This window comes from Hyposmocoma kahamanoa, unplaced genomic scaffold (genome assembly GCF_003589595.1).
Source record: "Hyposmocoma kahamanoa isolate Upper Pololo Valley unplaced genomic scaffold, ASM358959v1 114, whole genome shotgun sequence".
Taxonomy (NCBI): domain Eukaryota; kingdom Metazoa; phylum Arthropoda; class Insecta; order Lepidoptera; family Cosmopterigidae; genus Hyposmocoma; species Hyposmocoma kahamanoa.
Genome location: NW_020653383.1, coordinates 3783684 through 3796190, shown reverse-complemented (window position 1 = coordinate 3796190; position 12507 = coordinate 3783684). Strand labels below are relative to the sequence as shown.

The following is a 12507-nucleotide window of genomic DNA, read 5'->3' as shown; positions in this document are numbered from 1 at the left end:
AATAAACAGATCATTGACCCGACCATAGACGGTTTAGTGATGGCGAACTGTACTGCCAACTACAAATCGATTAATTAATTGAATGAATTGTTTTGTTTAATTGAATCAGTTGGAATACCTAGGTTTTATATAATAAAATGGGTTTGTGTAAAAAAAAAAATATAAATATAAAAGCAAATTTAAAATTTCCGATATCCTCCTTCAAATCTTAGACTTATATATTCGTGCGATTGAGATAAAATGTTCGATTCACTAATCGATTACAAAAACTTTAATTGAATGAACCGAATGAGTTATTTCCGTACAGCCCTATGCAACCATAGACTATTCACAAATCTATATTTGATTACTAACCTCACTGTTGAACTAACATTTTTCAAATAAGATTTTAATATGTTATTCAAATGTATATTCCGGGAAAAACGTGATATCGAGTCTAAATCTTCAAAATATACGTGAAAGTGTTACTTATTCCATTTATTGAGTGATTGCTTTAGAATTTTTACCAAACCGGTTTATACACTTTTCTGTCATCGTTTACTTACGCACCGCAGCACCCCTCCCCGCTTCGTTTCCTGGCCCCTTGTCCGATGCACACGCGTTCCGTCTTCGTGCGCTGTTTCAACGCACCATGTGGCATATAGTTCTTATTTATATGTAGTGCAACGCTGACACACCGCTCAGGCATCGCAATGCATCGTGTGGCCCCGCTCTTACTCGTTTATTGATTATTACATTTGCTACATAACTACTTAAACCATTGTACCTGAGAAATTTATGAAGGATTTTAGAAATAACTACGAGCTATTTAAGTTTTGCAAAATCGTACCCGTTAATCAACCACATCAAAACAAATACATACTTCTTCAAATTATTAATGATCTTCCTCTAAAGCACTAAAAGACGAGCTTAACCCCAAAAACATAAAGGCTAAACTAAACAATCCTTAATCAAATTATTAGTCGGGTCGGAGGGAGCGAGCGGATATATCTTCTTACCCTATTTTTGTGTTTATTATTGGCAATATGATATGCAGCGGTGTACAGAAAAATCTTTGATAGGTTTATGCGACACCGTTTTATATATTTTTTGCTTATTATAAGCTGTGTATGTTATAAATAAAATAAAGTAAACATCTAATTTCCCTGCGATATTTTACGGGAAAAAACACTTTTTGTGAAATCAATTTAAAAACTTCCAATCACAAAATATTTAGTTGCAAAACGATAATTTTAAAAAGTCAGCCGTGACTGTAAAAAGCTCGAAACGTGTTGGTTTGTTTGAATATCAAGTATTTTAGATCCGAATGAATAGTTTCATTTACAATTTTTCTTAATGAATAATACTTATCTTATAATAACAACTATTTATTTCAGAACAACACCTACTCTATGTGTCTACTATTGAAAGACATAATTAAACAAGCATCTGCCTTAAAACCTACAGAGTGCATCTCGGCGTCCTACAAATTGAGTCTACTCGTTAATAAGTTACCAGATCACATTCTACAAGGAGAGAAAAAGTAAGAAAACTCATTTGAATTATTAGTGGGTGTTTCACACGTTAAACCTTTTACCTATTTTTTCATTTTCATTATTTACAAACACAATTCCACATTTTGTTTATTTGGTGCCATGAAAGGAGATTAAACGGTTCTTAATTTTATCGATAGCAATTATCGACTTAAAGAATATTCAATTTTGTTGTAACAGTGAAAATTAGAATGGAAATAAAAAGTAATTTATTGATAACAATTCGTGCTTGAGCCGTTATATTAAATAATATTTATTATATTATTTATTATATTACTATCCTTTGCAACAGTGTCAACGTTCAAACAGTGAATAATATGAACATAAAAAGATTTACCACTTTTAAACAATAGCAGATAGTAAATGACTCATAAGGCTAGTGATTCGTTTGTTTTTTGCGTGCGTGTGCGTACGTACCTATGCAGGTAAGAAAGAAACCGCAATATCGCTGTCCCGCGCCTACGATTTATGACCGAGTCTGCATCGAATAAATAATCTTACTACGTTGAAAAATGACTTTTCAGTTTTTAACAATATTCCATAAATACGTGTGGCGCACTATAAGTTTCCGGAATGAATAAGAAAAAAATACTATAAATGGTTAGAAATGAATTTATTGTTTCTCAAAATATTCTCTGTTAGCGTTAATGCACTTTTTGATACGAATGTACCAATTTTGAAAACATTTATGCCATTCCTCCGTGACAATCTCTGAAACATATTTTTCATACTCTTCGACAGCCTCTTCAGGGGATGAAAATCGTTGACCGCGTAACTGGTTCTTAGTTTTTGGAAATAAATAAAAGTCACAAGGTGCCAGGACGGGACTGTACGCGGGATGGCTCATAAGGTCAACGTTGTTCACCTTCAACAATTCATTTGTCTGTCTGGCCATGTGAAAGCTGGCATTATCGTGGTGCAAGAAGATGCGGCGTTTACGGTTATTTTTACGGAGTTCGTCAATAACTTCCGGGAAACAAATGGTCGTGTACCAGTCACTATTCACGGTACAACGATTCTCCAAAGCAATAGTAGCCACGTGTCCAGTTTTATTTAAAAAAAGAAGCAATCATCCGCTTAGACGCACTTTACACGCGCGCCACCTTGGTTGGTTTCGGCTCATCTCGAAAGACCTCGATTGCTGCTTTGTTTTGGGATTGTAACTATAAATCCTTGTTTTGTCACCTGTTACGATGTCCCACACCAAATTTGAGGCCCCTTTTTTGAATCTGGTAAGCATAGCATAACACCAAGTGACGCGATCCGTTTTTTGAGCCTCAGTCAAATTGTGTGGGATCCACTGAGAGCACAGCTTTTTCACAACCAAATGTTTGTTTAGTATTTGGCTCATGCCTATGCCGAATCTCATGGTATGTCACATACCTGTCTGTTTTGATCATACTGCGCACACATCAATGTTTTTGTTGTTCCCAGCAGTGGACGGGCTACCATCACGTAATTCGTCACTGAGATTCACACGACCGCGTTTAAACTCTGCAAACCAGCTATAAATAGTTCTTGCATGGTGCTTCATCGCCACAAGCAGTTTGAAACCGAGCGAAGCTCCGCTGAGCTGTTAAATTACACTTAAAGTCGTAGAAAATCATACTACGAAAATGCTCACTAGTCAAATTCATGGTGATGTAGACAACCAATTTCTAAAATGACGCAACGAAAAAACAAGTGACAGTCAGATGAAATAAACTGTATTCTACAGCCGAAGAGTTTCATTTTCCAATGTTGTAATTACTTTTTAAATATTGTTTATGTAAGTGGCCAGTTCCAAAAAGTTGTAGTGCGCCCTATGTATTTCAAACACACGTATATTTTTTATTTTGTTTGTTGTATCCTATTTTTTATTTTGCTTTCAACGTGTTCATCTTTATCGTAATAATGAGAGCATTCCTGAAATTAAGGTATTATTGCAATATTTTTGTACTGAATATCATTATGTTTGTACTACCAAGATTTTCATATATTTTTTGTGAAAATGTACTAACTCCTGATGCTTTGTCGGCGCAAAAGTTTGTAAAACCTTTTTTATATACCCAATACAGAAGATCTGTAACAAACAGAAAGAAATTCGTTAGGTCTGTTTACATAGTTTGTAGCTCAGTTGGGGAAATGCAGCAGACTCTGGCTTGAGTCTAGTCCAGATCGAAGGAATTTTTCTTTGTTTGATTTTTGTATCAATAATAAAATTATTATGAATAATAACTTTGATAAGTTGTTATTTTTCTGTTACAGCACAACTCCAGAACTAGTATATCTAGTTGTATTACGGCATCTTCAGTCCGTATTAAGAACTGAACTCGAAATATGCCAAGCAAGCGTAATAAACGCCTGTGCTAAGGCACCGATGTACGGCGTCTTGCATTGCATGAGGCGGATCGTGACGTCATTTGATGCCGAGTAAGTTCTAATTAATAGTATTATAATTATGCTTACGATACAACACAATGTGTACAAACAGCTTTCTTTTTAGTTACATGACTCTCTCATCTGCATAGTTTAAGATTATACCAATAGATGGCGCCTGAAGATGTTCCGTTAGTGTTAATATGGGTAAAAAGTTGATTTGTTATTTGGTGAATGCACGTATGTACCTAATTGAATAGCTGTCTCTTTTTCCTCTAATGTGGCTAAAGTGTTCAAGCGAGGCCTTATTATAGCCTAGATCCACTGCAGTAGTTTGGGTTATACAGTACAATCAATATTCAGAAGGAAAGCAAGATATTTTTTTCGGCTCTAAATCGCGTATATTTAATTTTCCAAACAAACGATCACGACTCCCTAAGATGGTAAAATCATCAACCAGTTATGTTAAATAATTTTATAGACCAATAACCCAATACATATACATATGTACATGTATATACAAGACAGCGTTTTATTACCTCTTGGTACACCAGATGTCGCGACGTGCACTAAATTAACTAATTTGTTTTACATTGACGAGCTGCAATTTATAAAAGCTACTCTAATTTCTAGTGATGACAAACAAATCAACCAGATGGCGCTTATGTCACAGATTTTTTTATTGATACTGCCAGCTATTCTTTTATTTTTCTTAGGATTAGCGCCATCTATCCATATTACCAAGCGGTAATTTTATATATTAGTTATGCCATCTATTGACACGTATGTTTGTCAACATTCAGAAAATTATTTATTGGTCAGTATTTGAATAAAATTGCAAGGAATAAACTGAGTACTTGTATTTCATTTTAAATAAGATTTAAATGATATCTTCGGCCATTTGCCTAATATAAACTAATTTCAGTCTATCGATAAGCGCCATCTATATTATATGTATATAAGACGAGATTTTGACCTTTTTCATAGTTACGATCTGTAGTATAGACATTAACAATCCTGCTCCGTAGTTATTGGTACATGCTAAAGTTAATGCAAATCACCCTATTCTGAACTATAGTTACAATAGTTATTAAGTTATATACTTTATTTATAATTTACGTAAGTAAGAACATTCCAATTTACGCTACCCACGATTTGTAAATTATTATATTGATTGTTTTTGTACTAAATAAAATTTATTATTATTGCTAAGGAATTAGAAATAAAATATAGCATATTCTCTATACTAGGTCTGGTTTGAGTCGGTAGTGCCGAAGTTGTGATTACCTTGATACTCATGGTACTGGGAATTGTCTTCGAGATCAAGTAGTACCGGTAAATTGTCAGGTACATTAGTATGTTACTTTGAAAATTTCAGCGCAATTTCAACCGACCAGGAATGGCGGGAGATGATAGACGACATAATAGAAGATTGCATATCGGTGAACGCAGCAGTTGCGTGTGTCGTTAATAATTCTTCGCCGGAAGGGCATCTGCCTATGGACATGAGCGGCGTTAACGCTCATCTTCACGAAGGGTGAGTAGCAAAATAAATCGACTATGATAACCTCCTATGCTCAATAGCGCTGTGACCTATGATCTATATTCCACGGATTCGCTTGAAGCATTCCGCTTCTACATTTATATGGCGAACGGTGATGGAGTGGAATTGCTTGCCCACAGACTTATTCTCTGAATAGGCATTATTTATGGCGCATCCACACATGCCCGGCGGCATGGCCGGCGGCCGTGCCGCCGGCATTTGCCTCATCTCAGCCGCGGCACGCGCGGCTTTTGGTTGCCGGCGGCAGTTTGCTTGCGGCTTCGATACGGAGTGGTAGTGTAGTCGTATTCATATATAACATAATTTAACAACACTACTGCGAAAATTGCAACCGCATCTGCAGGCCGCCGGTAAAGCCGGCGGCCTGCATTCAGCGGCAAGGCGGTCTGAAACCCGGCGGCATGTGTGGATGCGCCATTAGGTGTACATGCTCCATCGTCGACCTCATCGTGACTTTCCATCTAGCGTGTTGGAGGTCAAATGTGCACTTATTCTAAAAAAAAACTTGACATGAAAGGTCCTCGCTTGCCCCTAATAATAAATTAAATAAAGCCATGTTTAAGAGGGACAACAATATATTTATATCCGTCAACACTTCAAATCATAGGCAACACTTTATCGATTCTGAGTGCGTGCGCGTCCGTGTAACCGTACGTGCGTGTGTACGAGCGTGCGTGCACGGACTGTCATCGATTGTCACGGGATGTATCAGTTGAATCATTTCTCGGGTACGTTTTTTCAGAGGAGTACGGCTTGAAGACGGACGACAAGTGACAGCGCAAATGGTGCTGTTGTGCGCATGGAGATCCGTCAAAGAGGTAATTATGCAACTAAATAAACAACTAACTTAACCTAACATTAGGATCACATTTTGCAGATCCATTTTCAAAGTTACGTTAGTTAAGGTAGTTAGTTAAGTTAGTTAAGTATTTTTATTTTTTTATTATTTTTAATTTACCTCAATTAATAAGGGTGCACGCTATGAGCTTCACCACACGACGTACCGTTCCTTTTCTATACATCTAAAGCATCCTGGGCAACAGTTGGCGTTTACCTTACGTCGATTGGTAAATCCTTTCACCACGATGGCAAGCACTATAGTGTATGCCATCGACACGATAAGAAGAATTAATAAGGAGTACTTTTAATAGTATGCCGATGAGTTTCAATTTCAGATTGATTTGAGCGTTCAAGTCATTTTCACCGCGAATCTAATGTGACTTTTTTATATCTTTGTATCTGTTCTATCTTATAAAGGTATATGTCTGATGTCTGAACACATTAATTGATTACATACACTACTTAATTATTTGTATGTTAATTATTTTATAATTAATTATTTAGATAAATTTAATTAAAGTTAATAGCGACATCTCTAGCCAGGGCTGGTAGCTGTAAAGTTACCTAACTGGGTGATTAAATACTTTTATAGATTTCTCATCGATGGCGCTACGACTGTCGTTGAAAATCAAATACAAAGATCTGACAAACAAGCACGTGGGAAAGATTCGTGAGGTCCGCTGGTGCTCCGGCCGGATCAAAGGAATATTTTCCAAGTGTTCGATTTTTGTATTAATAATTATAACAAACTAGTGAAGTAATTTCACAATAAAAGATTGAATTTCAATTCAATACATATTTCATTATATACACTACATTACATATAACGTTTAGCACCACATCGTAGATCGTGATGTGAGATGCAAGTCTGGAGCTTTGCAATTTGAGGGAGAATTTACAGTGTCGCTGATGTTATGCTGCCTTGCGCTATGTTTAAAACAAATTAACTTGCACATCGTTCAGTCTCAAGATTACTATCGACGTAATGTAGACCTCGACTCGATACCCTCTTCGTATAACGTTAACCTGCTTTCGCCTGCTGAGTACCGTTGGCACAGCAACCACAAAATTTATAAAAAAATTTGAGAATTTTTTTATTTATTGCTATGTTAATCATGCCAACGATGGCTTGTATTTATTAATATAACGTTGTAGGTATCCCTGTTGCTCGGCGAGATGTCCTCCCGTCTCACGATTGCAGGAGAAAAACATCCTGAAGGAACTTTGTCAGCAAGGCAAATGTTGACAATCGGGGAACATTTCACCAAGCTGTTGGCCGAGACGAAACATCGCGGCGCCTTTGAACAGGCTTATGTTGGATTCACAAAATTGTTAACACGGTGAGTGATATCGTCCGCGTGGTACTATTTTCATTAATAACGTGTCATTTTTATCATTATTTAATTCTAAACAAAAAAAATTAAATTTAAAAATAAAAGATACAAAACAGTGCACTTCAAAATTCAGTAAAGTAACCTGTAATGAGACTCGCCAAAACCAATTTAGTCAGCATAAACACGATAGTTGTACTGCTACTGTAAGCAGTTTATTAGAAGTAGAACTCCTTGTGAAAGAGTTCGTCAACGGAAGTACTGTCACTTTACCTATTTGTGTTATTACCTACCTGTGTAAATTCACAAGGAAAACACTATACGTTATTTGTTATGTACATGTTTCGTAATAATTTTAGCGAGTAGTTGATTTCCTGTTATTTTTTTTTTATTATGGATTTAATTTAAGAATCTATATATGAATTTGTACACTATCGCATTGGTTATAACTGTAATGGTAGATGTAAAGTTTTAAATAATAAATAAATAAATTTCTACCCCTACTGCGTTCCGGTTTGAAAGGGTAGGGGTGCCCGTGAAAATGCATACAGGATCTCAGGGTGAGCGAAGCGGGAGAGCCCCTAAGATCTTTGCTATTTAAAGCTCTGAGTGGCCTTGCAACTGTTATGCATAGGCGTGGCGCTTACCACCTGCTTACGCGGCACAACTGTTCATCCCGTCACTTGGTATTATAAAAAACAGTTCAGAAGTGGGTAGTCTACACACTGTTCTGTCATCATCAAAGTTACCATATCATTGTCAAATCCTCGGATTTTCATATATTGTGACTAAATTTGAAGTCAATCGGGCAAGTGGAAGTAAAAATAAGTATTTATTTTATATACATTTTAAGACTTTCGTGGTTATTCGCGACATACACGTCTTGAGATCCATTTATTGTTCCCTTAATAAAATAACGAAAATTAATAGAACTCATAGCGTGGTAACGAACCTGTAATAAGTGATAATAATTTATTCATTTTATGACTAGGATCCCTACACTAAGAAGGTTTTCCCTGTGCTTATGCTGAGCAGATGATCTTTAAACTCGTGAAATAATAGGCACACGGGACTTGTCAACTTGTGTCTCAGGGTGACGGGCGCAGTGGCAGTGCCCCTAAGATCTTTGCTTATTTAAAGCTCTGAGTGGCATTGCAACTTTTATAGATAGGCGTGTCGCTTACCACCAGCAAGACTTATTTTGTCCCGGCACTTGGTATCATAAAAAAAAACAGCTGAAGAGATTTTCATTGAACACAGCGAAGAACCGTCCCATATAAACTGACCTTCAAATTAAAAAAACACTGAGTTCAGGTCATCCGTTTGATAGATAATATGCCAGAGTTCCAACTTAAAACTCCGCTTATGCATTAGGGGCCCCTCCGTTGTTTTTTTTACACCAATGAAGATTATGAAATTATTATGGAAGTGTTAAATGTAAACCCAAAAGTAGAAAGAATAAAGGTTTTTTTTACTTGCATTATATTCACGTTACGCATAATATCGTAGCCTCTGGCGTTGCCGAAGCCCTGAACTGCACGAGCTTCCCCGCACGTGGTTGAATGACCTGATGCTGGCTATTGCATCGGGGGAAAAGAAAGGCACACTATGTGCTACCCGCCGTAGCGCAGGGTTGCCCTTTATGATACAGGTACTGTATATACTTACATACATGTATAATGTAAACCGACTTCAAAATAGGAAGAGGTTCTCATTTCGACTTTATATATTTTTTTGTATGTACTCGTATGTTACACTATAACTCCAGAACGTGAATTTTTCAAATATGTGAACCGATTTTGATGATTCTTTTTTGTTTGAAAGGGGGTACCTCAGTAGTGGTCCCATTTAAAGAAGGATGGCGACGTACCTTGCATTTTGTGACCCAGTGTATTTAACGACGTGCATTAAGGAGACCTATCAATACTTGTGATTCATTATCAAAGCGTCAAAAAAACTAATTGAGTACAGCCTGTAGAAGCTGGGGTTATAAAGTTGATATAGATTATGTTTATAACATTGTCTCCTGTATTTCGCTTCAAATGATTGTTCGTTGTAGCAGAAAACAACAAGTTTTCAGTTTGTCTCAAAAATAATAAATAACTTCCCGAATATTCCCAAATCTGCCAAACTCTGCCACATTTAATATAACTTATCATGTTCTGGAACAATGAAAATGAATAAAAATTAAATCTGCCCAAATAGCAGAAATCTGCCACAAATGGTCACACTGTTCTCATATCAATGTGACATAGACATTGGCAAGAGGTCTCTTGCCAAACCGTTCCTTTGCAACTTTCATTATCTCTCATTTAAATATTGTCTAAATCTTTGTGTTACATTGTGTTTTATTTTTTGCTTTATGTCGTTACTGTTTAATTGATTATTTCATTTGGTATTTTATAGCTTTAATGTTTTATGTGTGTACTATAAAATAACCAATACTTCAGGTAGGTAAACATTCAATCATGCTTAAAATTAAACGTACGTACAAGAACGTTACCTAATCTATGGTCGAACTGAATCAATTGCGTTGTGTTCTTGTATCTTTTCTAAAATACAATGTTTCTTATTCCCGACTCCTAAAAATATACAAAAATGTATTGGTAACTAGGCATAAACTAAAACGCAAAAATTATTCTAGCATAGTCCTTGAACGGCTCTTCGTCGTTATTGGGGCAGTTTTCGCCATCCTTCTTTGAAGAAAATATTACACCGCTAACGGTGGCAAACAAGAGGATGTGAATGATTTTTGAGGTCGGTTTTCAGTACTCTGTTTTGAGATTATAACTCACTTCTTCCATGGGGAAGTAGAAATAAGTGCCTATGCACGTCATCATCTACTCCTTGTAATTCCCACTACAAGACACTGATCTCTAAAGAGACGGCTTAGGCGATTGATTAAAAGTGAAACGCACAGAAATTAAAACAAAACTGGGAATAAGCACAAACAAACAACAAGAAATTTAATTTAAAGAAAGAAATTAAAATTTGTCTGAGAAATTAAATTTCACCCTTGGTTTCATCTTAAAAATACATTATTATATTATATAAACTATATATTGTCTCAATCTACAGGCTCTAGTAACAACCGAGCTACAAATTCAAGGCAACCCGAAATGTTTCCACCAGTGCATGACGACATTGCTCCGTCTCGCTCGCAACACTCCTCAACCTATACCCGACAGCGAGACAGCGATAGAGACGAGAACTCACGCTATTAACATATTAAGAGCCCTGTTTAGAAACTCTATGTTGGAAGAGAGTGTGAGTGGTTATGTAGGGGAAGGACTGCTGGTTGCTTTGCTAGGATTTGAGGGGAGCACTTGGATGGTAAGTTGATAATGATAATCGATTTGACGCATTATCCCAGAAACGCCAAATGCGCAGAATGTAAGATTCGTAGAATGCCAGATTCGCAAAATGCCAGATTCTCAAAAATGGCGCATTTACACAAGGTCGACAGATTGCCTTCGCGCCATAGACACTGAGTCGTTTGGCGTAATTCGCTTCCGAAGTCGGCCGAGTCGACTAGGTGTCAAAATCACTGTCAAGCGACTGTCGACCAAACAAATTTCAACGTATCGGTGGCAGCGTCCCACCACGTTGCGCGTACTGGGAGCCGAAGAATACTTACCTACTCAGTAATTTTGTTGAACGTTTCGAACAATTTCTTCTGTCTCTGTGCGTAAAAATCCCATCACGTAGTATCATAAAAAACAACTTATATTTATAATGACTTGATAATATCGGCGAAGGCGGCAGTTGACCGGGTGTAAACAACGCATCGACCGCGCCGCTTTCGTCAGCCGATTTCGTTTGCCGAAGGCGGCAGTCGACTCTGTGTAAACATGCTTTTATGAAATAATATAGCCTTACACCAGTGAAACCACGAACACAATTTTAAATTTTATTTTATTATTATTATTGTTATGTGAGATGGGCTTACCTTTGTCGACAATATCACTTTATGTCATTTTATTTAAATTATATAAACACTTAAGATTGCTATGTTTCATTATTGCTGTATATGCCCCTATATAATACGCTTTTTGAGAATATCTAAGAGAAGTCACTGTAAAATGCTGTATGCATATTATGCCGATGATGTATCAATGAATTCATTGTCATTGCAGTCATTGACCTACCATCACATGATTGCAGTAGGAAATTTTAAATGACTTTAATCACAGTGCTATTAAATCACGTAAAATACAGTATTTCAAACTGATCAATCGCTTGGCTTTTATCACACAAAACACATACATGCATTTTTAGTAGCAGTAGAGCTCCTTGTGAAAGAGTTCGTCCAAGGAAGTACTGCCACTTTACCTATTTCTGCCGTCAAGCAGTAAAGTAAGCATTACTGCGTTGCGGTTTTGAAAGGTAAAGGTTCTGGTGAAATTACAGTCACATGGGACTTGTCAATTTATGTCTCAGGGTGTCGGACGCAGTGACGGTCGGTCTCTGAGTGGTACTGCAACTGTTATGGACAGGCGTGTCGCTTATCATCAGGCGCACGACTTGCTCGTCCCGTCACTTAGTTTTTATAATAAAAACATGCAAGCAACACATTCTGAACTATCCCGGCTAATACCCGGCCAGTGCATTTGCTACAAACTTATTGTTTGTTTCTTTACTTCTATTTATATATCTTGTAGTGAATAAATTGTCTGAATTTGAAACATTCCAAAATCGTTCCCAGGAACGCAACTCCTCAACGTTGCTGTTCAGCGCATTAATGGTACGCATCTTTGGAGTCCAACGTTCACGAGACACAGAGAATCTCAGCACCCGAAACCGGATGACCGGCAGGATATTCTTTCTCAGATACCCGATGCTTTATGACTTTATGCTTGTAAGTGGGTGAATTGTTACTAAA

At 36.9% G+C, this 12507-nt stretch overlaps 1 protein-coding gene across 1 annotated transcript in view; it reads left to right on the top strand.

Moving 5' to 3' along the window:
- The window catches only part of LOC113239653 (thyroid adenoma-associated protein homolog), a 36698-nt gene that overhangs the window by 13595 nt on the left and 10596 nt on the right, over positions 1 to 12507 (top strand). Inside the window, exons 13-20 of the mRNA XM_026476719.1 lie at positions 1377 to 1522; positions 3780 to 3944; positions 5269 to 5427; positions 6197 to 6272; positions 7450 to 7634; positions 9135 to 9276; positions 10704 to 10958; positions 12331 to 12483. Of these exons, the coding sequence (XP_026332504.1) occupies positions 1377 to 1522; positions 3780 to 3944; positions 5269 to 5427; positions 6197 to 6272; positions 7450 to 7634; positions 9135 to 9276; positions 10704 to 10958; positions 12331 to 12483 (1281 nt within the window). The remainder of the gene's footprint in view (positions 1 to 1376; positions 1523 to 3779; positions 3945 to 5268; positions 5428 to 6196; positions 6273 to 7449; positions 7635 to 9134; positions 9277 to 10703; positions 10959 to 12330; positions 12484 to 12507) is intronic.